Source organism: Schistocerca americana, chromosome 10 (genome assembly GCF_021461395.2).
Source record: "Schistocerca americana isolate TAMUIC-IGC-003095 chromosome 10, iqSchAmer2.1, whole genome shotgun sequence".
Lineage (NCBI taxonomy): Eukaryota > Metazoa > Arthropoda > Insecta > Orthoptera > Acrididae > Schistocerca > Schistocerca americana.
This window is the reverse complement of record NC_060128.1, coordinates 106641532-106669133: the sequence shown is the minus strand read 5'-3', so window position 1 is coordinate 106669133 and position 27602 is coordinate 106641532. Positions and strand designations below refer to the sequence as shown.

Below are 27602 nucleotides of genomic sequence, written 5' to 3'. Positions count from 1 at the left end.
TTAGGAGTAACAATATTGTGTAAAGTAGGTAGCATACGTGTTGCAGAAATCTTTTCAAGGATCTTGAAATTCTTACGCTCACTGCCCAATAATTTACTTCTTAACAGTTTTTGTTGCCGATAGTAAAAATCACCTTCAAGTGAACTATGTTACCCAAAGTCCTTCGATTGCGCACAGTGGCATATTTCATTCATGAAGTGTCAGCGTGGTGTGCCTAGTGTAGTGTTTTTTTTTTGGTAGGATAACGAAAGATGGCAGAAGGCTGTGTCACATGCCCTCACTCCATAAGACATTGTAGAGAGGATTGGAATTTAATCCACGACATTGACGCAAAGACTGGTGATTGGGGCTTCATGCAATCACCTCTCCCCTTGTTGTTAACCAAATACTAATGGAACATTCTTCCCATACTGGGATTTCGACCTCTTACCTCTGAGTTGAACGCTACCACACAAGCACCAGCCCTGGAGTGGATTAGACCTCAGTGTATGAGGCTTAATAATTGAAGTAGCAAAAATATTTAGTGAAGGAAACACCTAATGCAGGAAATCCAAACTTTTGTGTTTTGGAAACTTTGCGGAAAATATTGGTCATTTGTTGGATAAATATTTATAGAAATTTAATGTCTGTGGCCTTAGTTGCAATGGCATGCTCACTTGAGGAAAATACTTTTGAAGTATTCTGTGATTGGAATTTTATTTTTGGAAAGTGTATAACTGTTAGAAATATTCTCCTGTATGAAGAAACACTATGGCAGTAGTTGCACAAACCACGCAAGTTTTTACACATCAGTGAAAAGGTTTTAAAAATGACCACAAAAGTGCAACTAATGAGCACTGCTCCAGGCATCCAGTGGCAGTACCGACCTCTCAGCTATCAGAGAAAACTGACCACTTACAGATCAGCAAATAGCTGAAAAATGTCAAGTAAGTTTTGGCACAACTCATTCCATCATTCATGCCAAACCCAGCTACCATAAGACTTGTACTCAGTGGGCTCCCAGAGCACTAAAAATTCATCACAAAAAACAGGGGTATCTCATTTACATAGAGCCTGAAAATAGTTTCCATGGTGGCAGAGGACAAACATACTTTTTCTTAGAAATAACGCTGGACCTCACACGGCACAGTCAGTTGTGGAACCGGTTGCCACAGTGGGTCGGGATCTCCTTTCTCATCTTCCTTACAGCCCTGAGCTCACCCCTTCTGATTTTTATCTACACTACTGGCCACTAAAAATTGCTACACCAAGAAGAAATGCAGATGATAAATGGGTACTCATTGGCCAAATACATTATACTAGAACTGACATGTGATTACATTTTCATGCAGTTTGGGTGCATAGATCCTGAGAAACCACTACCCAGAATAACCACCTCTGGCTGTAATAACGGCCTCGATACGTCTGGACATTGAGTCAAACAGAGCTTGGATGGCGTGTACAGGTACAGCTGCCCATGCAGCTTCAACACGATACCACAGTTCATCAAGAGTGGTGACTAGCGTATTGTGACGAGCCAGTTGCTCGGCCACCATTGATCAGACATTTTCAATTGGTGAGATATCTGGAGAATGTGTTGGCTAGGGCAGCAGTAGAAAATTTTCTGTATCCAGAAAGGCCCGTACAAGACCTGCAACGTACGGTCGTGCATTATCCTGCTGAAATGTAGGGTTCCGCAGGGATCAAATGAAGGGTAGAGCCACAGGTCGTAACACATCTGAAATGTAACGTCCACTGTTCAAAGAGTCGTCAATGCGAACAAGAGGTGACCGAGACGTGTAACCAATGGCACCCCATACCATCACTCCGGGTGATACACCAGTATGGTGATGATGAATACACGCTTCCAGTGTGCTTTCACCGCGATGTCACCAGACACAGATGTGACCATCATGATGCTGTAAACAGATCCTGGATTCATCCAAAAAAATGACATTTTGCCATTCGTGCACCGAGGTTGGTCGTTGAGTACACCATCGCAGGCACTCCTGTCTGTGATACAGCGACTAGGGTAACTGCAGCCACAGTCTCCGAGCTGATAGTCCATGCTGCTGCAAACATCGTCAAACTGTTCGTGCAGATGGTTGTTGTCTTGCAAATGTCTGTTGACTCAGGGATCAAGACCTGGCTGCACGATCCATTACAGCCATGCGGATAAGATGCCTGTCATCTCGACTGCTAGTGATACGAGGCCATTGGGATCCAGCATGGCATTCCGTATTACCCTCCTGAACCCACCAATTCCATATTCTGCTAACCGTCATTGGATCTCGACCAACACGAGCAGCAATGTTGCGATACAATAAACCGCAGTCGTGATAGGCTACAATCTGACTTTTATCAAAGCCGAAAACGTGATGGTACGCATTTCTCCTCCTTACACGAGGCATCACAACAACGTTTCACCAGGCAACGCCGGTCAACTGCTGTTTGTGTTTGAGAAATTGGTTGGAAACTTTTCGCATGTCAGCACGTTGTAGGTGTCGCCACTGGCACCAACCTTGTGTGAATGCTCTGAAAAGCTAATCATTTGCATATCACAGCATCTTCTTCCTGTCAGTTAAATGTTGTGTCTGTAGCACGTCATCTTTGTGGTGTAGCAATTTTAATGGCCAGTAGTGTAATTGGTCCAATGAAGGAAGCATTGCATAGCATCAAGTTTAACAGCAACAAAGAGGTTTAGCAAGAGTACAAAACTGGCTTTGAGATTGGCATAAAGAATTCTTCACTGAGAGGGAGGAGGGGGATGGGATGAGAAAACTCACATGAAGATGGAACAAGTGCATTGATAAAAAATTCTATTGATTTAATAAACCATTTTTGCTGTACAGCTATTTATCTTTTAGTCATTGAATGACCCTTGTGTTACGCATTACATTTATTATATTTTTGTTTTGCAAAATATGCATAGTTAAAACATTATTGTTATTGCCTTGTAGGTCAATCTGGAGATAGGGGCCCCGTAGGTCCGCAGGGAACAAAGGGAGCTCAGGGAGATCCAGGGAGACCCGGACCTCCGGGACTGCAGGTAAGGCTGCTCACCGAGAACCCTGTGAGCTGTAGATGAAATCAGAGATGAAACAGAATAGACATTGTACAATGCAGATGTTCAAAAATGTCTTCCAAATCTAAAATTATCATTAAAAGTGTAGACTTCAGTACAGGTTCCTAAAGTATCGTTAACTTCCTAAGAGCTGAGTAAGTGAAACATTTGGAAACTGCAGACATATGTAACTGCAGTAGAAGTAGATGTTGCATTGTCAAACTGTTTTTGAATGTATACTTTTTATTATTATTATTAATCGGCTGAAGACAAGCTGATTATTGGTGTTTTTTTTTTTCTTTTTCCCAGTTTCTTACTCTGAATTGGAAAAAGAATGTGCATTTAATCATCTCATTTGTAAGTTGTTGTTGTGGTCTTCAGTTCTGAGACTGGTTTGATGCAGCTTTCCATGCTACTCTATCCTGTGCAAGCTTCTTCATCTCCCAGTACCTACTGCAACCTACATCCTTCTGAATCTGTTTAGTGTATTCATCTCTTGGTCTCCTTCTATGATTTTTACCCTCCAAGCTGCCCTCCAATACTAAACTGGTGATCCCTTGATGCCTCAGAATATGCCCTACCAACCAATCCCTTCTTCTGGTCAAGTTGTGCCATAAATTTCTCTTCTCTCCAATTCTATTCAGTACCTCCTCATTAGTTACGTGATCTACCCATCTAATCTTCAGCATTCTTCTGTAGCACCACATTTCGAAAGATTCTATTCTCTTCTTGTCTAAACTATTTCTCATCCTCGTTTCACTTCCATACATGACTACACTCCATACAAATACTTTCAGATGTTAACAAATTTCTCTTCTTCAGAATCGCTTTCCTTGCCATTGCCAGTTTACATTTTATATCCTCTCTACTTTGACCATCATCAGTTATTTTGCTCCCCAAATAGCAAAACTCCTTTACTACTTTAAGTGTCTCATTTCCTAATCTCATTTCCACTGCATCACCTGATTTAATTTGACTGCATTCCATTATCCTCATTTTGCTTTTTTTGATGTTCATATTCAAAGTATATTCTTATAAATTAATTTGATGTTTTGCTTTCGGATACAAGGATGAATAAGTTTTCTGGTTGGCCTACATGCTATGTACATGCATGTAACTTGCTCCTTTCAAATTCATTCCACAAAATTGGAATGTTTGCCTTTGTGCTTTATTGATAATCACTCTGTATGTTAATCATACCAAAAATTGGTGCTTTTTACAGGTGACTAGTAAGTTAGTTGAAATTTGCCACTGCAGAAGAACTCTGAAAATTGTATGCGATTACTGAATAACAAATGAGGAGGTACTGAATAGGAGAAACAAATTTGTGGCACAATGTAACTAAAAGAACAGAATGGTTGATAGGACTTATTATGAGGCATCAAGGACTCATCAGTTTGCTAATAGAGGGAAGTGGGGAGTGGGTGGGGGATTAAAAACTATAGAGGGTGACCAAGACTTGTCTACAGTGCAAATTCAGAAGGATGTAGGTTGCGGCAGTTACTCGAAGATGATCAGTCATGTACAGGATAAAGTAGCATGCAGAGCTGTGTCAAACCAGCCCTCTCCAGCAAATAGGAGCTACACTGTACAAGCGCTCTCTATTTGTAATAAATTATTTTCTGCTGGAATACAGGGTGTCTAAAAAGAATGATGTGGTTTCAAAATGCCATATCTATTGATAAAAACGTACTGCAAAGAGGGATAAATTGCAAAATTTTCACAAAATCTTCAAGTTTGGCTATGCTATTACAAATGCTGTATGTGCCTTCCAGCGGCAGCACGCACAACATCTAGATGACAAAATTTGTCATAAACTTTATATGATGTATCTGCTTTCACAGAGGTTATGGAGGCTGTTATTTTCTGCTTCACTTCTTTTGTGTCACAGGGTAAAGGGGAGATGAACACATTTTACTTCACACACCCCAATAAGAAAAAATCACACAGGGTCATATCTGCCGATCTTGGAGGCCAAGAATGCAGGGCAGTGTCTCGGTGTCCCGTGCACCCTATCCAGTGTTGAGGTGCAGTTTCACTGAGAAACTGACATACATTATTATGCCAGTATGGTGAAGCTCCATCTGGTTGAAAAATGAAGTGATCAGAGTTCTTCTGAAGTTGTGGAAAAGCCAGTTCTGCAGCATTTGAATCTAGCTCATTCCAGTCACTGTGTTTCTCTCAAATTGGTTGGGAGCGTACACTTTTTCACAAGAAATGGCACTAAAAACATTCACTTTAGGTGAATCTCTTTCATGCTGCAGTCCCCACATGTGCATGTTTCATCGATTTACTTTGCCGCTGGTATGAAATGTTGCTTCATCACTGAAAATTAACCATGGTAAAAATGTGTCATCTTCTACATTCTCTAGTAGAACATTGCTGAAGTCAACCTGTTTCCTTTTATCACCAAGCTGAAGAGCTAGCACTAGTTGTGGTCTGTATGGTTTATAGACCAAATGGTTCCTTAACAGTCAACAAACAGTCATATGAATCATTGGCAGTTCTCTGCTTATGTGGAAAACAGAGACGTTCGTGGACTCCACTCAAATGTTTGCCGAATTCTTTCCACCACATCATCAGAAGTGTGAGGTTGACCTGGACTCTTACCTTTGCACAACCATCCTGTCACTTCAAATTGTCGATACCAGTATTGAATGTTTTTGGGTGGAGGCAGATCAGTACCAAAACACTGACAAAAAGCCCACTGGACTGGAATCACTGACTCACTATTAGCAAACTGCAGCACACAAAACACCTTCTATTGAGTGGGCACCATCTTCTGATTGTTGACATCTAACAGCAATTTTCTGAAGCTCTAGATCACACCCATTCAAACAACACACATTTCCTTGCTGGTATGTCTCATGGTTCGTAATTATTACTGACAAAAATCAGGACATTCTTTTTGAAACATTCTGTACATCTGAGTTCAGAGATGTTTACAATGTAGATAAGAACAAATACCATGCCATTTTTGCAACTGAATTATTATTATTATTATTAGTATTATGTTTACCATCATGTTTCATGTAATTGTATTAGGCTTATTCACTGGATTACAGAGAAACAAGATGGATAATAGTTTCATTATAAATATTATGTTGTGAGATGTGGAGTGTTTCTTGGCAGCAACTGTCTGCAAATATTAAAAATACAAATGAGTTGAGCTGCTATTTGTGAAATAATTTGTTCTGTCTTCTTTTACAAAATAATTTGTTTGTTTTAGGGTCTGAGAGGAAGTCAGGGACGTACTGGACCACCTGGTAAGCCTGGAAATCCTGGAGAGAGGGGTATTCAGGGAGCAGACGGGAAACCCGGAGAGCCCGGACCACCTGGATCACAGGGATTGCCCGGCCCCATCGGACCACCTGGAGACCGTGGATTTGCCGTAAGTCCATCCCATTGAGTTCATTTTATGTTCACAATTTCATACCTGTTTGCAGGGATATCTTTCATAGTTCACAAAACATTAGACAATATTTTATTTACTTGTAAAAAAATGGATTGATTTCATTTCTAAATAGCTTTTCTTTGTGCTGTTCGTGTAAGTCTACTCATAATGTACATATAATAATGATGCATGACATTGACTTTGAGAATTTTTCTACTTTTAGAAGTCACTGTTATGTGAAGTTGTTTATTGCCAGTTGACTGTTCTTCCTTTTGGACATTGTTGCACTTGAGGCTTCTAATTGCAGCTCCCTTCTAAATGAAAATTAAAAGTCTCATGTTAGTCAGGAAACCTTTTATTACTACATCAAGAGGTATGTAGCTGCCAATATTCAGTGCTTCAGAAGCAAACAAAAAAGCACAGTAGTTAGTAATTTTTCTCATGTCCAATTTAAGATAAATTATTCACTTAAATAAATAGTTTAAAGACACCTTATTGTTTGTTCAGTTATTATTTATTGCATTTTCAGTCAGTCAATCCTCACAATATCACCATTGCAACTCACTTCAGTCACATTTATCTTTCCTTATCCACATTTGTGAACAAACTCACTATACATACTAGTGCTAAACAAAAATCGGTTGTGGCATGAGCCCAAAGAGAATAACAGTGAGTCATATTAGTTACATAATTTATTAATGCAATCTTTATTAAACATTGACCAGTTTGCATCAATAATGTGGTAAATTCATAATTTGAATTTCTGTGCACAAGTGATTTTGCATTTGTGCTGTCTACTGTAACCAATTTTATATTTGACTTCATTGATAATGAAATGAATCTTTTTTATCAAACATGAAATAATTTTTTAATTACAGTACAATTCTTAAAAGTTTCAGCAGTTAACAATATTAGTTATACATGTACTGTAATTAAGAAAATTTCCTAAAGAACAAAATATGTAAATAATAGACAAGATATACTGATTTTTTGCGATTAATAATTGTTTGACTGCAGGCACAATTCTCAAAAGTGTTACGTATTGATTACAGGCTGTTAGGAAACTATTTATTCAAATTAGTACAGAAGATAGAGAACGTCAAAACAAATATATTTCAATAAGGAATGTATTGTCTCTGAAGTCACTTTGTAATGTTAGGGAACATTTTGTTAGTGGTGCTTACGAAAGTTGTTGTGTTGGTGTCGCCGACTAGGAATGTGAATGGACATGCAAAACTGCTCTGGGTGTTGATGGTTGGCTGTACTGTTTGGATGTGTCTCTGAATGCTAGATAAAAGATGGCTTCCAGCACAGTGGGGCGCTAGCCTGTTTCACCATTGCTGTGACGCTAATATGAGAGCCGCCTTCGGGAATTGACGGGTCGGCCGAGGTGACCCTGTGGCATGGCCAGCCAGCTCACCTGACCTCATGTCTGGATTTCTTCTTCTGGGGGCATACAGAGCAGCTGGTTTATGAAACCATCAGTAGAATAGCCGTCGCTGATGGTTTCATTGCGGTCATGTTAGGAATCTTCGAAAGGACACAACATGCAATGGTCTGTTGATGTACTGCTTGCATACAAACCAGGGGTTGCACATTGGAGCAGTTCCTCTAAATGGCACTGCTATAATTAGCATGCTAAGCTACTGCCTGTGTAAATTTTCCCTGGCATCAAAAACTGCCATCGTAGACCACATGTACCATAAGTAAATCTATTTCTTTTTATTTTCTCTACTTCCAGAATTAATTTGAATCTATGGTTTTGGAATGGCCTGTATGCGTGTACTTAATATAATGACTTGGTAGTAAGCACGAAAAAGATTTTTAGTTTGTGCATCCTGTATGTAACATCAAGGCATCAGGTTGTGTACTAAATTGATGAATTCAAGCCTAGTGCTATAAGTGACATTGAAACAACATTAGCTGTATGGTCACATGTTGTGTACCATGTTCTTGACCTTAACATGCAATATGAACGATTACAATAGGATAATAATTAATAACTTTAAAATGCCTATAGTGCTAAAATTGGAATATTGTCTGAAAAGAAATAAAAGAACAGTCAATTGGTGAAAGTGTTGTAATTTGGGCTTAAAATCTTTTGAAAGTCCCATTTTCTAAAATCCCCCTCCCCCCCATACAATACTTTAATTATCCTTGGTATTTGGCACAGTTTATTTAGCTTGTTGTGGTAACTTTCTTTCCTTGTAACCAGTTGACCATAGCAGAAAATTTTAGTAAACTTTTGTCAATAGCCTCTGAATCAAGTGCGTCTCAACAGCTAACATTCTGTTTGAATGGAGGCTAGAAAAACTAAAACAAGTCATTGAGTCTCCAGCTGTAGCATGAATGAATGAAACAGAATTTCACTCAAGTGTAGTATTTGAGACGTTCAGAAATCTGTTGACCTCATCACAGTTGCATATAATGGTGTGTGGAAACCTATCTTTATAAGTTTTGCCTTCAGAGCTTCCCCACCACATTCTCCTTGTGGCCTGGCATAACTAGCATGGATTGCTTGAGTAGAAAACCAGACAGCATTTCTAACAGAAGATGGGCGTGAAAGAGAAGTAGAAATAAAGAAAAGTTGTAGCTATTCCCTGTGTTATTCAATGCGCACATTGAGTAGCAGTGAAGGATATTAAGGAGAAATTTGGAAAGGAAATTAAGTCACAAAGAAGAAATAAACCTTTCAGATTTGCTGATAACATTGTGATACTGTCAGAGATGGTAAGGAACTTAGATTGCCAGAATGGATACTGTCTTAGAAAGAGGTTATAAGGTGAATACCATCAAGGAATTTAATCAAACTGAGTTGAGTGCTGTGAAAGCAATTAGACTGGAAATTGAATGTAGGAAGGAGTTGAAGAGTTTTACTATTTGGACAGAAAAATAACTGACAATGACAGAAGTAAATTGGATACAACGTATAGGCTGGCTGTAACGAGAAAAGAGAAAAGTATAAAACATACATGTAAGTGTTAGGAAATATATTCTGGAAGTATTGAGTTGGAGTGTAGCATTATGTCGAAGTGAAATGTGTACAATAAACAGTACAAAAGTGAGGAGAATAGAAGCTTTTGACATCTGCTGTCACAGAAAAATGCTGAAGATTTGATCAGTAGATTGTGTAACTGAGGAAAAGGAACTGAATCAAATAGGGAAGAAAAGCATTTTATGGTACAACCTGACTCAAAGAAGTCATTGATGGGCAGCAAATGTGCAGAGTCTTGAAGGAATAGTTAATTTGGTGATAGAGGGAAATGTGTGAAGTAAAAATTGTAGAGGGAGGTGAAGCCTTGAATAGTTAGCAGTTTCAAGTTGACATGGGGTGTAGTAGAAGATAGGCTAGCCCGGAGATCTGCATCGAGTCCAGTTCAGATTGATGACTCTTACTATAATAGCAACCATTCTGACAGGCTTTCCCTGAAAATGTTAAACATATGTCATATATGTGAAAATGCGCATGTTCCATTTGTCACTCTTTTCTGTTGTAGGGTGAGCCCGGTAAAGATGGGGAACCCGGCCAACCGGGAACGACTGGCCCGAGAGGAGACCCCGGAAAGGATGGTGCTCCAGGAATCCAGGGACCTCCAGGACCACCGGGATCAGACGGAGAGAGGGGTCCGCCGGGACCTGGTGGCCCACGGGGATTCCAGGTGGGTGTCGCTGGCTGCAGAGAAACTCCACATCACTGTCTGTCTCTTCATCACACATTTATCTGTGGATCATTTTACAACAATATTAAATTCTCATATACCAAATTAATTTAAAACAAGTGCAATAAAACCTTGATAATATCAGGTAATTGGGCAGAGTAGAGCTTGAATTTGTCTGTGTGTGACAATTTTTTGTTTGACTTATAACATCGTTGGTTAAACGTCAAACAAAAAATTGTCACACACAACAAATAAAATTCAGGTTTTCAGAAATTACTAATTCAGAAATTCCACATCCACAATGGATAAAAGTCTTATTTTGCTACCTAGCCAGGTAAAAGGAACAATGAACAAATACAGGAAGTGCAAAGTGAAACTAATGAAAACTATTCTTGCCATCAAATTTAATAAGCAATGTATCTTAGAGAATGTAACTCCTAATTACATCTAGTGGAAGTTTTAACTTTTGAAATTGTGAAAAACAAGACACAATGGTTCCAAAATACGTCCTAAAAGAGATATATATATACCTGCAGAAAGATTTATCTCCACAGATACTCAACCACCCACACAATGGGTACAAAAAAGCACTAAATGTATATACCATCTGATGATGAGTTGCTAGGCAGCTCGAAACCGGTCATGGTTAAATAAAATACATCTACATAAAAGGCGACTGGTTGCAGTAATTTCTGAAAACCTTTTCACACCACAGTCGCAGTGTTCCACATCCACAATGGATAAAAGTCTTATTTTGCTACCTAGCCAGGTAAAAGGAACAATGAACAAATACAGGAAGTGCAAAGTGAAACTAATGAAAACTATTCTTGCCATCAAATTTAATAAGCAATGTATCTTAGAGAATGTAACTCCTAATTACATCTAGTGGAAGTTTTAACTTTTGAAATTATGAAAAACAAGACACAATGGTTCCAAAATACGTCCTAAAAGAGATATATATATACCTGCAGAAAGATTTATCTCCACAGATACTCAACCACCCACACAATGGGTACAAAAAAGCACTAAATGTATATACCATCTGATGATGAGTTGCTAGGCAGCTCGAAACCGGTCATGGTTAAATAAAATACATCTACATAAAAGGCGACTGGTTGCAGTAATTTCTGAAAACCTTTTCACACCACAGTCGCAGTGTTCCACATCCACAATGGATAAAAGTCTTATTTTGCTACCTAGCCAGGTAAAAGGAACAATGAACAAATACAGGAAGTGCAAAGTGAAACTAATGAAAACTATTCTTGCCATCAAATTTAATAAGCAATGTATCTTAGAGAATGTAACTCCTAATTACATCTAGTGGAAGTTTTAACTTTTGAAATTGTGAAAAACAAGACACAATGGTTCCAAAATACGTCCTAAAAGAGATATATATATACCTGCAGAAAGATTTATCTCCACAGATACTCAACCACCCACACAATGGGTACAAAAAAGCACTAAATGTATATACCATCTGATGATGAGTTGCTAGGCAGCTCGAAACCGGTCATGGTTAAATAAAATACATCTACATAAAAGGCGACTGGTTGCAGTAATTTCTGAAAACCTTTTCACACCACAGTCGCAGTGTTCCACATCCACAATGGATAAAAGTCTTAAATAAAATTCAGGCTATAACTTCCAACAAATATAGACTATGAAAGCTATGGCATAAAATAACCTTAAATGACATAAGAGAAACGCTTAAGTGATGAACCAGTGATGTTATAGGTAACTTAAGAATTCCATAAATGTATGGTTGTCAATCTCATATATGACTAGTAGGCTACCATCTGTCCTAGAAGATAATATATAATAAAACCATTACTTTCAGATCGCCTGATGATGGCAATAGTGCTGAAACAGGCCTGTCGTGATTAAATAAACATCTCAAAAAAAAGAAGCAGCTTTTTGGACTTAATTCATAATGTCTTTACTACAGTGTTGTTTGGCATACCAAAATAGACTGGTGTTTTTTGTGTATTCCCTAATTATGAATGTAAATACAAAAAATTCAATTGAAGCTGGACCACCTAAAACAGGAAAGATATCAAACTGTTTTTGCAGGCTTGAGGCAGTTTTTGTGCAATTATAGTTCTGTGATGAACAGATAGATTATTTCGTTGCATAAATGGCCAAATCCACACATATGAAACTTTAAATTCCATAGGCAAATTGTTTACAAGGCCAACCGGAATCATTTCAGTTTCGAACTATAAAATCAAGAAAGTCCTTTTGCACGTGTGGGTATTTGCACTTTTGCTATCGAAATGGACACCTAGTTTTTGAACTATTTAAGAGTTTCTCTCACTTGCACACCTCTGATGAATGGTTCAAATGGCTCTGAGATCTATGGGACTTAACTTCTGAGGTCATCAGTCCCCTAGAACTTAGAATTACTTAAACCTAACTAACCTAAGGACATCACACACATCCGTGCCGGAGGCAGGATTCGAACCTGCGACCATAGTGGTCTGTTGTAGGGTGAGCCCGGTAAGGATGGGGAACCCGGCCAACCAGGAACAACTGGCCTGAGAGGAGACTGTAGCGCCTAGAACCGCTCGGCCACTCCGGCTGACACCTCTGATGAGTGTCCCCCTCCCCCCCCCCCCCCCCCCACCTCCCCCGTCTGCATGAAATCTGTGTCCAGCTTCCAGCTTTCTGTGATTCTGTGCATAATGCATAGCTGATAACTTGGAGTTGCTCAGTTGTTATGTGTGGCTGCCAACATAGTTTGTCTGCATCATGTACATAGTAGTAGTTACTTGGTAATCACAGGTAAATTTAGTAGTGCGGCGTATATTCAACATTTTCATTTTACTATAATCTCATGTAAAAGATGTAGATGCAGCTTATATTCATACACTATATACAATAATATAATATTAATGTGTTCTATGTACTCCTAGATGAATGCTGTTCACTAAATACGTATATGTGAGAAATCGAATACACGATTATGTATTAACAAAAAATGGAGTTTTCTTATTGCAAATATATCTACAGATTTATTTCTCTTGCTGCTAATGGCATAAGAGATAACAATCACTGAGTAATGAGAAGCTTTTGAACTTTTCAGGGACTCCCAGGAGCAGCTGGAAATCCTGGAACACCAGGGAAGGACGGAGAGCCCGGATCGCCGGGTCCTCCCGGACTGTCGGGACCTTCCGGATCTAGAGGGGACCGGGGATTCCCTGGAGAGCGCGGTCCTGTAGGACCTCCAGGACCTCCAGGTGTCCGGGGTGAGACGGGCCAGCAGGGATCTGACGGCCTTCCGGTGAGTGAAAGTGCTGGTGGTACATATCTCTCCTTCCGTGGAAAATATAGTACATATTTAAAGTCCATTCAACATAAATTTTGTGGCAGTTCCTCTATTTTATGTTCTGATTTTCTGCTTTATTTCCTCAGGGACCACCTGGATCTAAGGGTGACAAAGGACATTCTGGTGCTAGCGGATTGATTGTAAGTGCAGTCTTAAATGTACAAATAATCTTGCACGTAAAATAATGAACGCAGATGAAAGCTGTTGCGCTTTGTCAGCCTTTAAAAATGGTATATTTATTCTCTCATTACATACACGGATAACCCATCTGATTATAGTACAGAAGAAAAGTCAAAAAATAGTAATTCATCTCAGTTATATAAATTTTAATAAGCTGAAGCAATAGTCTAAAATCAGTACTTATTTTCCTGAGAATAAAGTCATGGTTACTTAGTAATTATAATGATTGTTAACATCCTGTTTACATTGTCAGTTAATAGTTCTTGAACCCTTCCACTGAGATTAACATTTCTTCATCAGAGTGTGATGTAGTTCTTTTTCAGTAGATCTAGCCCCATATTCGGAATGATTTTAGCCTTTAGCTTGTGGAAGATTGCATATGTTGCATATAATGTGAAGGCTGAGTATATAATTTTATTCATCGAGTGGGAAGCCTAAAATTATCTTTATTCCATGTGTTATGCAAATGATCAAAATGATTTCTCATGGAAAATTATGGTTTGTGGTATAAGAATATTATTGTCTCATAAGTGTATAGGGAGGGGACTGTTAAAAGATTCTGTTTTAAACTGTGGGCGACACGATATAATTCACCTGTTTCTGATGACTCATTTCAGAAGCTTCAGTGTATGTGATAGATAATACTGTCACAACTTCCAGTTGCGTTCTTAGGTCCCACCATAATGATGACTTCACAAATAGCAACATATTCGGAAGAAAGAACCAGATATTTGTGATGACAAAGATATAAGTTCCATGATTGTGCTGTTAGGATGATGATGATTAAAAATATTGATACCATAGCCTACAGAGTCAGTTAGCAAAAAGTTAGAAGAAAATGGTCTGAAAATTAATGTATACCTTTCCTTTTTGTTTATTTTATTTCTCCTGGTGATATCAAAATGTAGCCTGTCAATAAAGTCCGTAAGTTTGAAACGGATATAATGTTAACTTTTTGACACATACTTTATGTCAATAAAACAGTTTCTAATTTAGATTAGTCAAAATATGTTAAAAATAAAATTTTCCAAGGAGACTTTTAGAAAAAGGAGGACCATCTTATATTCAGGTCATATTATATTCATGGTTGTCTTATACTTGGCTAAATACGGTATTAGGTTCTTCTCTAATTTCCTAATTTAGAATTCTGGCAGTACATGTTCATCCCTTTACTGCTCTTAGAAGGAATGCATGAGAGCTGACAGATTTTGAAATTGAGAATTTAGGGAAGAACTGAATATCTCTAATATCAATAAAATATAAAGAATTAAAAAAAAGTGGAAACAGCTGCTTCTAGCAAGACTCAGCACCAATAATTTGCTGGAAATTTTTATGTATCTGCTTAACAACCATCAGAAGTCTTTTGATCCTCAAAGGGTATTCACTGAGCACCTTTGAGAACTGTTTTGTACTGCTTTGGGACAGTGATGTCCAGAAACTGATCTTAAAGTGCAATAAGGTTCAGTTCACACAGAAATGATACAACAGGCAATACAATGCGGAATCAACCCACATTGCTGCATAGAAATGTCAGAAAAACTGGTTAACACTAGGAAAACAGTGATACGACACACACGTATCTCTTTCATGTCACATGTTGCAACACAGAGTGCTTGCCACTCCATGCAACTTGTTATACAATATATGGCAAGGGAAATTTCAAGTGTTCCAATGTGCCTAAACGCAAACTTTTTTTATGTAAATGAAGCAAAGCTACATCTGTCTCTTTAGTTACTCAGTAAAATTTTTACTTTTCATGTAAATAATTAAAAAGCACTGTTTTGGGATTTGTGCACATTATCCGTTTTGCTGTCTTTTGGCTCTGACAAAGGCATTCCCCAAAAGCTTATGTGCAGGTGTGTTTTAATTGGGCCTGTCTGCAACTTGACATGTCATTTTTACAGTAAGTAGTAATTAATATTTTCCTACATTGTCAGTAAAAGAATTGATTTTCCTGCATCTGATATAAGTTTGATAATGACTGGTTTTCTTTTTGTTATTTTCTGTGGTTATTGTGATACTTCACAGACAAGTAGACTATTGGGCATATTTTGAAAAATTTGCAGTGAATAATGTTGTAAATTGTCTTCACGAGTTTGCCACCGGATCACGTTGTGCAGGTTCACAATATTTCCTTGGAGCAACTGTCCCACATCTTCAGGTGGTTCAACCTTGCTGGTGGCTAGGTTGACTGACAGTATCTGCATGTTGAACACATGTGTGAAGAATGCGCAGGCATGGAAATCACACTGTGGGCAAACACAGCGTACAGTGCACACGCAGGAGAGCCGCCCTGCGATTTTCGGCAGAGGGAGTTTGAATATGGCACAATCTGTCTGCAAATTGCAATTTTCGTGCATTCTTCACATGCATGTTCTAGAAATGGGGCATCAATGTGCAGATACTGTCAGTCGTATCTAGCCACCAGCAAGGTTCAACCACCAGAAGATGTTGAACAGTTGCTCCGAGGAAATATTGTGGAATTTGCATAATATGATCCGGCAGCAAACCTGTGAAGACTATTTACAGCATATCTGCCGGGAGAGTCACAATAATGTCGCTGACCAGCTTACATTCAGTGGGTTTTATGTCAAGATTGCTGTGTATGAAATATAACTAATGTGTCAAAATTGTTTTTACGGTGGAAGGAGAGTGATACTTCTTCCTAGTCTTGAGATAATATATGAGATATTTTGGAGATTCATTGTGTCAAGGTAGGAAGTTATGTGCTACATGCGTAGCTATTACCGCCTGCTATGTGGAGTGCAGAGTTGCCTCGTGTTTTTCTTTTTCATGTGCTTCCAACATAAACTGAAGCTGAAAATGATGAGCTTACTAAAATAAAAAGACACCAGGATTCATCTGCGATGATACTGATTGGAAGTTTTTTAAGTCTCTCTTCCATGATTTTAGGAAACTTTGTGCAAGGTATAAAAGAGATGTGAAACCTAAATTCCTGTTACGTCTGAATGAGCAGCTGGGTGAAGCTGAGGGGGACATGTTGGGGATTTTGCTGATCACCATGGGCTTCTTTCATTTCTTCAGACACAAATATACCCCTATGCAGAATTCACCAGCCACTGCTACACAATCGACGGTGACGCATCTCACTTCAAAACCATCAACATTTTGTCTGAATGGTCCTCAAGCGGAGTCATATACTGTTTTGTGAAAATCAACAGTTATCGAAATACTATACTGTGTATAGTTGTTTGTAACCATTATTTTTATACATACCTCATTGATAAACTACCTTACAGGTTTACAAACAATAAAGTTTTCACGGTGACATTTTTAATGTTATTCATGCACTTTCATCAACTTAATTTATTGTAATGAGAAGCTCCTCAGAAGGAGAAATACCAAATACAAAATTTATGTCCTGTATTTGTCAGAGAAGCTGATACTTGCTGTACCAAAAAGTGGAAACTGTCTGGACTGATTCTGTACAATTTGTAGAATTTCTTGTGTTGAGAGAGCTCACGATGAGCCATAGTTGAACTATAATGTAATTATAATGTAGTTGAAAAACAAAGATGATGTAACTTACCAAACGAAAGCGTTGGTATGTTGATAGACATATCAACTGTTTACAACATCTTTGCCGGGAAAGCTTGAAGAGTCACAATAATGTTGTCACTGACCAGATTACATTCAGTGGATTTTATGTCAAGATTGCTGTGTACGAAATATAGCTAACGTGTCAAAATGGTTGAACTATAGTTCACAAACCCAGTATATGGCTCAGCTTGAGGAGTATTCAGAAAAAAATGTTTTCCGGTTTTGAAGTGAGACTAGTCTATCAACATACCAATGCTTTCGTTTGGTAAGTTACATCATCTTTGCTTTTAGATATATTTTTCCCATGTGGAATGTTTCCTTCTATTATATTCACATCATCAATTTGAACCCAACAACTACGTTTGTTATTGCCACTGTTGCATTTCGAAATCTTTTCTGTCATCTTACTTTCTCTTTCTGTTTTTGCAAGTAGTTTCACTTTGTATTCACCTTCTCCTTTTTACCGTAATCTACCGTACAATTTTATCCTGCCTATATATACTCAATAATACGTAACCCACTTCCAAACCATAACCAAAAAGAATTTTTTTTCCGCTTTCAACACTACTGCTGCTATAAAATCCACCGTTCCCAGTTCACAAACAGTTCCTTTCATCTATTAAACAACCATTTCGGCTAGTTCTAACAACTTTCGCTTTATTTCCATTTTTCCCACATCACTGATGATTTTTAGCCGCTTCCCACAGGTTTTTACCTCATTATTTCTTCGTCAGACAATTGTTAGCCTCATTTTCATAACCTGCCACCACAAAACCACGCCTTTTAATACATTTACACGCAGTTTTTTCGAAATTTTCCGAAATTTCTCCACCCTTTAACGTGTTTTGGCGACAACAAAACCACCTAACCTTTGTGCACATCGTTGGTTACCAAACCAAATTCACCACAGGATCAACATAGCTCATCTTTAACCAACACTTTTTCGACTTTTTTCACACCAGATTTATTTGTGTGTCTATCAACATACCAACGCTTTCGTTTGGTAAGTTACATCATCATTGTTTTTAGATATATTTTTCCCACATGAAATGTTTCCCTCTATTATATTTATAGTGTAGTTGGGTAGATAAAAATATCTTCTCACCAAACGGTGGCAGGAGAACACACATATAAAATGTATTGCAGTTTGCTAACTTTTGGGGCCAGTGGCTTCTCTCCCTGGAGGGTTGCGGGGGAAGGAAGAGGGATGAAGGAAAAGAATGGTGAGGTTCAGCAAAAGGGCTAGAGTTCAGTAAAGTCACCCAGAATCCATGGTCATGGGAGACTTACTGGACAGCATGAGAAAGAAGAACTGATTGTTGTTTTCAAAAACTGATTATTTTCACAGCTGAACTACGTTTGATATATTGCTTATTGTATTGCAGTTGCATATTGTATTGCCTCAGTGGGAACATGAGTGTTCCACTGCTAAGCATCATGTCGCACGATCTTTATTGCCCCTTATTGTATCGCAAATTGTGTCGTCCCAGTGAGAACTGCGCCTAAATATGAAGAAAATCAAAGAGAGTGTACTTGTTAGGTGAAATCCATCAATCTAAAAGTCTATCTTTTCCTCCTTTGCCTTTTTCTTGTTTACAGCTACGAGTATTAAGTGGCTTTGTTCCCACAGGGTCTGCCAGGACTGCGGGGACAGCCAGGAGCTCCTGGAGAGAAGGGTGAGAGGGGCTCGTACGGACCACCGGGACCTGAGGGACCACCAGGTACGCTCACAGTGTTTTCCTCTCTTTTTAGTGACAGGCATCACAAGCATACCTCTAAAAAGCATATGGCCGAAGGTTTCATGCATGTTTACACTAAATTGTAGGTCTGCGCAAAGCTCACACTACAATTAAACTATGATGGCTGATCAACAAAGGCTGTGAATGATTTTTTCCTGTAGCTCACATCCTAGTTTCCTGTCTGTGCCGTGAATGAAAAAATGGCTCTAAGCACTATGGGACTTAACATCTGAGGTAATCAGTCCCCTAGACTTAGAACTACAAAAAACCTAAGGACATCACACCCATCCATGCCCGAAGCAGGATGTGAACCTGTAATCGTAGCCCGCATGGTTCCAGACTGAAGCGCCTAGAACCGCTTGACCACAGCGGCTGGCCTGCCATGAATATTTGGAAAGAACAGGCTTTTATATCTAATGTCCATAGATGGCACACTATTGTATCAGTAGGTTAGTAGTAATGCTCTGTTTTGTAGATGCTCTTTGCATTTCGCATGCCAGTCACTGGAGGTGACCCAAGAGGAACAGTAAGGCGCAATAAAATTCTGTGTTTATTTAAACCGTACAGTAACGGAAACATAGGAAAAGCTGAAGTGAGCATACGATGAAGATGTGCTACCTTATGTGACAGTGTTTAGGTGGTTCGAGGGCTTCAAAGAGGGCCAACTTTGTTAAGCGAGGTGGGCCTGGTGTTTCAGCTTCTGCTGTGGCTGAAGTCAAGATCAACCCAGCTGCTCTGATAGTCTATGACAATCAGCAGATAACTTTATATAACCTCAGTGAAGTATTGAGAATTTCATTTTGCAGTATCTTTATGATTATGCATGATTATCTTCATATGACCCATGTTTGTGCCATATTTTTTGGCTCTCAAACAAAAGAGTGTGTGAATGGAAACGAGCTGTGAGATGCTGCATCTCTTTGCTGTTGGAGGGGACATGTGTTTGGAATTGATTACCACTGGGGATGAGTCATTATGGTCCTGACGGAAAATGAAACAACACAGTATGGGAATCGCCAGGTTCTCCAATACCAAAACAGGTTAAGAAAAAGTTAAAATTGTCCCATCTGCAGGAAAGTGATGGTAATCACATTTTTTCTTTGTCATGGTATGTTTTACCAGCATGTAGTTAAACCCCCCCCCCCCCCCCCAAGCTCTGAGGAAGCACATTGCAAGGAAATGACCACCAGAACTTCTTGCACTGGATGGCGACTTCATCATGACAATTCATGCCCTGATGCCACAAATCAAGTTGTCCAATTTCTGGCTCAATGCAACATTACCTATGTACCGAATCTGCCTAATAGCCCCAATCTTGCACCCTGTCATATTTTTTTCTGTTCCCATCCCTGAAAGCAAAGCTTTGCAGCATTTGATTTGAGAACCCTGATGCAGAACTCGAGAAAAGTGAGGCAATTCTCGAGGACCTGACAAAGAATGGCTTGAAATGTGTCCGAGGACCAGCAGAGATGCTATAAAAAGCACATTAAAATTGGATGGGAGTACTTCGAAAAAAATCATGTAAACATTGAAATGGAATAAAGAATGTCTGTAGAAAAAATCTGTCTCAGTTTTTTTATCAGCTCTTGTATTAAAAAAGACGGAGATAATATGAGAGTCAATCCTAAAGCAACACATGATTTTTTTCTTTTCAAACATCCATTTTATTTTCCCTACATTTGATAATTTTACAGTAAATTCAGTGCATTATTGACAGACAAAATGCCATTTTTCCACTTAATCTCCATTGCTTTCAACTGCCTTACACTGCCATGGAACTGAGGCATGTGTTCCTGCCCGGTATAAATGAGGACCGGCATGTTTCAGCCACTGTTTAGCAGCTTTCAGAAGGCAGTCATCATCTTCAAATCTCATACCACAAAGAAATCTCTTTCAGTTTAGTAAAGAGGTAGTTATTGCACAGTGTCAGATGAGACTGTAGGTGGATGTTTCAGTGGTTCCCGCCCAAACTTTGTGATCTCAGTCGTTATTTTCTCACTGACAAGTGGCTGAGCATTACTGTGCAGCAGCTAAACATTGTGTTTTTGACAATTTGTCGAACTCAACACATTATAGTGTGAAGTTTTTTGAGATTTGTGACAGATGAGGTGAAAGTAACAGGAATTTTTGTTTTCTTAACACTTTTAGTGTCAGCTGTATATGCAAATCCACTAATGCCTGTACACCAACCCATTTTCTTAGTCTGTCATTGAGTGCCAACCATTTGTACAGTACATTGTCATTTTGGTACTGATTCAGGAACAGTCATAAATATGTAGTCTCAGACAGGAATAAAACTTGGATTAATTTCTCTTCAAATACATGTCACTTATGGCGCTCTGCTGTGTAACCTTTCATCAGGAAAATCAAAACTAAGGAAGCTATTTTCAGATAAGAAAGAATTGTTTTTGCATGTTACCGACTTTTTATTTATACAAATGCGAGAGTTTATGTATTTATATACAGAGATCATGAGCGTTAAATTTCCACAAATGATTTTTATTTCAAATAGTTCTTTTTTGAGTGGTAAAACTGGAAGCAATATTACACACAAAACTCTACTTTGCATATCACGTTTGGATGAAGTATCCTTCCTTCTGGTGACTCCTCTTCCTTTCTTGCGCCTCTCTGAGCACACTCTACAAGTGTTCTGTGCCTTCTTCTTTCCCGGTGGAATGGGTATTCTTTGCAGGAAATGTTTTCCATCCAGTTGTGAAAGTTCAGCACCACTTGCTCTAGGCTGGCTGTCAGTGGCGCATGGTGATGACAAGTCTTTGCAGACAGCAATAATGAACAGGCTGGCAGAATTTTTTTCTTTATTACCTGCATGTACAGCACACATGCATTTGAAATTGCCATCAGGAAATTACCTGTCAGGAAGGTCGCAGTTTGTAGTAATCGACGGCAAATCATTGAGTAAAACTGAAGTGATATCAGGTGTTCTCCAGGGAAGCATCCTGGGACCTCTGCTGTTCCTGATCTATATAAATGACCCGGGCTGACAATCTGAGCAGTTCTCTTAGGTTGTTCGCAGATAATGCTGTAATTCACTGTCTAGTAAAGTCATCTGAAGACCAGTATCAGTTGCAAAGCGATTTAGAAAAGATTGCTGTATGGTGTGCCAGGTGGCAGTTGACGCTAAATAACGAAAAGTGTGAGGTGATCCACATGAATTCCAAAAGAAATCCGTTGGAATTCGATTACTCGATAAATAGTACAATTCTCAAGGCTGTCAATTCAAATAAGTACCTGGGTGTTAAAATTACGAACAACTTCAGTTGGAAAGACCACATAGATAATATTGCGGGGAAGGCGAGCCAAAGGCTGCATTTCATTGGCAGGACTCTTAGAAGATGCAACAAGTCCACTAAAGAGACAGTTTACGCTACACTCGTTCGTCCTCTGTTAGAATATTGCTGCGCGGTGTGGGATCCTTACTGGGTGGGATTGACGGCGGACATCGAAAGGGTGCAAAAAAGGGCAGCTCGTTTTGTATTATCACGTAATAGGGGAGAGAGTGTGGCAGATATGATACGCGAGTTGGTATGGAAGTCATGAAAGCAAAGACGTTTTTCATCGCGGCGAGATCTATTTACGAAATTTCAGTCACCAATTTTCTCTTCCGAGTGCAAAAATATTTTGTTGAGCCCAACCTACACAGGTAGGAATGATCATCAAAATAAAATAAGAGAAATCAGAGCAAACATGACCAGTACATTTCTCTTCAAGAGCTGTTGCCAGTGCCATATTGTGTAGCATTGATCGTGTAAAGTATGTGACCCGTACCTGCTAAATTATCAAGCAGTCTGAACATGTGGCAGAAATGTGTACTACATGTGTCTGTCTCCCTTCTGAGAACTGCTGGACCAGTAATATTACACCCAGGAGCTAGGAGTTGAATGAGGACATCTGCTCATAAAATTACAGTTGCGGCAGTTCTCGCAAAGTTGCAGCGAGATGCGGCAATCTTTGCTCTGCCGACAGCAATGTAATATTACTCGTGCGGCACTCTTTAAGTGTTAAAAGTATCTCTATATCTTCATCAACATCAATTTTCTCCCCTTCAAAGTAATCTCCCCCAGATATAAAACACTTGTGCCATCGCTTTTTCCAATTTTGGAAGCACTTCTGGAACTCACTTTTTGTTGTGTTGTTCAGCTCCTTTGGTGACTCTGTTTTCATGACACCAATGGTGGCAAAATGATGTACTTTCACAGTTCTCTTCTACCTTGGTAATAGAAGTAAGTCGCAGGGAGCCACATCTAGTGACTTCAGTCGCTGAGGCAATGTAACGGTTTTGATTTTGTCCAAAAAACCACGAACAAGCATTGAGGTCTGTCTCTGTGCTTTATTGTGATGGCATTTTCCATGAGTGATTTTGCCACAGTCATTGTCGTTTTCTTCAGATTGCTGTGTACAGCAACTTCCTTTAGTGGCTCTCATACATTGTAAATTTACCATATAGTGAAAATGTTGAGTTGTAGAAGACACAACAAAAAGATTACTAAACAAGTTAGCTTTCAGCCAAAAAGCCTTCTTCTGAATTAGATAAAACACACACACACACACACACACACACACACACACACACACACAGTGGTCATTGTAGCAGCCCTTTTTCTGTTTTCGCTTTTTCGTCTAATAGGTGAAAGTTTGATTTTATTTTTTACACATTGACTGTCATTGAAAGGTTTTACTTTTATTTAATATGTCCCAGCTAAGTATCAGTTCGATTTCTTTTAAAACCCAATGTTAAACATGGGTCACTACATGTATAGGCTTCCCAACTCTGAGAGAAATAATCTTTGGTAGCTTTACTACCAATGTTTACAGACGACGATACTTTAACCTTTCGTTCAATTGTTTTAGTTACGAATCGCTAGTTTTTTCTGGGGGCTAGATCGCATAACCTTAATGTTTATTAATCTAAGTTAAATTAATGTTCAAGACTTGTATTATGTTTCAGATTAACAACGTCAGTTTATTGACAAGAATTATTAATACATAGGTTCTCATACGATCTCATTCAAAGAAGTTCTTTAATTAGATGTCTAAGTAGGATTCCTGCTAGCATCAGAGATGTTAGATAATATCCTGTCACTTTCGGTAAATAAGTTATTTCTATTTAATATCCGCAAACTGTCATTAACTATGATCACTAGTCGCGTGAAGTTAAAGTTTCCCACTATCACAATTCAAAGTCCAAATCTGGTTAAAATTCTCAGTTCAGTAAAGCGTTTAAATATTCACACGAATTGACATTAAAGTCAGAGAGATTACTATTAACCTTCCCATTTATCTAATCTGATAAATGTCCAAATTAAAGTCTTGAATTGACAATCCTCAAAAACAATCTCGTCACGATTTATTGTTGATCCCCGTTTAATAAAGTCCCAATTGTTGTTCTCTAAAGCTGTACGTCCTAAATAACTTCCGAACTAGAACAGACTAGAGACTGGAGTATCGTAATTACAACTTATGGCTATTTATACTTTAATAAACACTATCTTTCGTGTCCCAGACCTAAGTTCTATGACTATAATACTGATTTACTTACGTATTGGAATAACTAATGTTGTAATATTTTCTACTGTTTTTCCCCCTTCCCATGTTTCTAAAATTTATAATTAAATTTTCCTCTTCTTTTGTTTTGTTTTCTATACTAGATATTTCACTCTATTTGTTTTTATTTATTTTTCGTAATTACTACTTGTGGAGGGATCTGGGTCATTTTGTGAATTGATATTTTAAGGACACGGGAGCTAATTTGGGAGCTATTTTTGTTGTTTCAACACCGAGAGGCGCTGTAGGTGTTACATCATGCATGTGACAGTTGCATTTGCGTGAATGTGTGTGTGCCTGTCTACAACTCAACGTTTCCACTACATGGTTAGTAGCAGTGAAGTCTTTTCACAATATAGCCATTATTCCATCCTGAATTTTCCATAGTTTGACATTGTAAAGTTAGAGGTTTATGATAGTTGCTTTTATTATTTAGTGGCGGTACAAATTCCTATGAAAGTGTCACTATAGTGGAGTAGAGTAGAGGGACAGGAATTACACACAGAACTTCCGCTTGCTCCAGGTCGGCAGGGAGAGAGGGGACCGCAAGGTCCCGTGGGACAGCAGGGGCCACCTGGGGAGCCGGCAGACAGGGGAGACCCCGGACCACCGGGACCCCCGGGTGAGGCGGGAGCTCCGGGAGGACCCGGGGAGCGGGGAGCACCCGGACCGCCCGGCCTGCAGGGTTTCCCGGGACCTCTGGGCCCGGCGGGACCGCCAGGAGGCAAAGGAGAGCGTGGCTTCGTGGGCATGAAAGGCGAGCAGGGCAGCGCTGGTCAGCAAGGTGAGTCTGTCTTCACTCGATACTGGTACTTTAAGTAAAGCTGAATGTACATACTGTGGCGACATGTACTTTACTTGACAGTACATGAGGTTGCTGTGTATTCTGACACTTCTCGGTAGAACTACTTCATAATTGTAAATGAAAACACAACATTGTGTATGTTCTACCATGCTACTTCATTTTGTTAACCAGTTTTCAGTTTATTTTAATAGTTGAAGTCTGACAATGGCCTTTTAAGCCAAAAACCAGTTAACAAAATTAAGTAAAACTGTAGAACATATGCATTGTTTGGTTTTCATTTATAATCTCTTCACATTAACTAATGAAGATCACAGAACATCTCCTACTGCTCTTCTTTCTCTGTTGTTTCCTATTTTTCCAGTACTCCTTCAAGTCCTCTCCATGTTGTCCTTTCTTTCTTCTGTCTTTGACTTCTTAAGTAATAGAACCCAGTACGTTGTCCTCGATGGAGAATGTTCGTCGGAGGTGAGGGTATCATCTGGAGTGCCCCAGGGAAGTGTGGTAGGTCCGCTGTTGCTTTCTATCTACATAAATGATCTTTTGGGTTGGGTGGATAGCAATGTGCGACTGTTTGTTGATGATGCTGTGGTGTAAGGGAAGGTGTCGTCATTGAGTGACTGTAGGAGGATACAAGATAATGTGGACAGGATTTGTGATTGGTGTAAAGAATGGCAGCTAACTCTAAATATAGATAAATGTAAATTAATGCAGATGAATAGGAAAAAGAATCCTGTAATGTTTGAATACTCCATCAGCAGTGTAGCGCTTGACACAGTCACGTCAGTTAAATATTTGGGTGTAACATTGCAGAGCGATATGAAGTGGGACAAGCATGTAATGGCATTTGTGGGGAAGGCAGATAGTCATCTTCGGTTCATTTGTAGAATATCGGGAAGATGTGGTTCATCTGTAAAGGAGACCGCTTATAAAACACTAATATGACCTATTCTTGAGTACTGCTCGAGCGTTTGGGATCCCTATCATATCTGATTGAGGGAGGACATAGAAGCAATTCAGAGGCGGACTGCTAGATTTGTTACTGGTAGGTTTGATCATCACATGAGTGTTACGGAAATGCTTCAGGAACTTGGGTGGGAGTCTCTAGGGGAAAGGCGGCATTCTTTTTGTGAATCGCTACTGAGGAAATTTAGAGAACCAGCATTTGAGGCTGACTGCAGTATAATTTTACTGCCGCCAACTCAGAAAGACCACAAAGATAAGATAAGAGGGATTAGGGCTCATACAGAGGCATATAGGCAGTCATTTTTCCCTCATTCTGTTTGAGAGTGGAACAGGGAGAGAAGATGCTAGTTGTGGTACGAGGTACCCTACGCCACGCACCGTGTGGTGGATTGTGGAATATGTATGTAGATGTAGATGTAGATATCTGTGCTGTTCCCGATTTCTTATTTCTTCTGCTTGAATGCCTTCTAAATTTAGTACTTTATTCTTGAAAAGATTTATTCCCAATTCTTTGATGTAGTTTCTTTCTAGTTTTTTTTTTATTTCTGTAATCCATGTTACTATTATTGATTATTTCCTAGAGAAACAGGAATGTTTGTTTTATTAATTTATTCTCATTCATTTGGTAGACATGTTCAGGGAAGATTAAGTTTTGCTTTGCCACTACATCTGATATAAAAAGGGAGATACTATTCAGCCAATCTCACTACTCACTAGTTTCTCTGAGCTTGTAGAGGAACTAATGCATGTCTGGATTGTTACACACCTTAGTAACATTTACATCATTAACAAAAGTCAGTTTCGATTACAGAAAGGATTATCAACAGAAGATGTGATACTTACATTTGTGGCCTAACAAAAGCATTTGACTGTGTCAGTCATAAAACACTTTTTCATTAAGCTATGTACCGCTAGTCTGATTAAAATTACTTGATAATTGGCACTTCACATGTTTGAGGTGCCTTCCTCCAAACAGAGCATTCAGCATCACGCCTGAACCATTTGCCGTTGCTGAACTTGCCCAACAAATGTTCGGTTAACTTCCAAGTCCTTGTTTGGCTTTTTATCTTGGATACATTGCACATCCAGAGGTTGTGGTAAGGTTAAGAGATGAGTGTAAATTCATTGCTACAAAATGCATTGTCTGCCACAATTCGGTCATAGTTAATTTAAAATCAGGTGTGGACAGAGCATCTCGCATTCCCGCCATACCTGATGGCAGCAACTTCAAATATTGCTCTGACTTACCTGAACAGAATTGTAGCACTTGACAATTGACTCACTGTGTTTGTATGTCACCTTTAACTGAGTAGTAACCAATGTGGCAACACTTTAGCAGGAAGTGACAGATGTCAACTATCAAGTAATTTG

General features: G+C 39.0%; 1 protein-coding gene across 1 annotated transcript in view; it reads left to right on the top strand.

The window, feature by feature from the left end:
• Positions 1-27602, top strand: part of LOC124552403 (collagen alpha-1(I) chain-like) — a 255146-nt gene that overhangs the window by 169862 nt on the left and 57682 nt on the right. Inside the window, exons 16-22 of the mRNA XM_047126667.1 lie at positions 2940-3028; positions 6273-6434; positions 9935-10096; positions 13179-13376; positions 13508-13561; positions 18793-18883; positions 24987-25247. Of these exons, the coding sequence (XP_046982623.1) occupies positions 2940-3028; positions 6273-6434; positions 9935-10096; positions 13179-13376; positions 13508-13561; positions 18793-18883; positions 24987-25247 (1017 nt within the window). The remainder of the gene's footprint in view (positions 1-2939; positions 3029-6272; positions 6435-9934; positions 10097-13178; positions 13377-13507; positions 13562-18792; positions 18884-24986; positions 25248-27602) is intronic.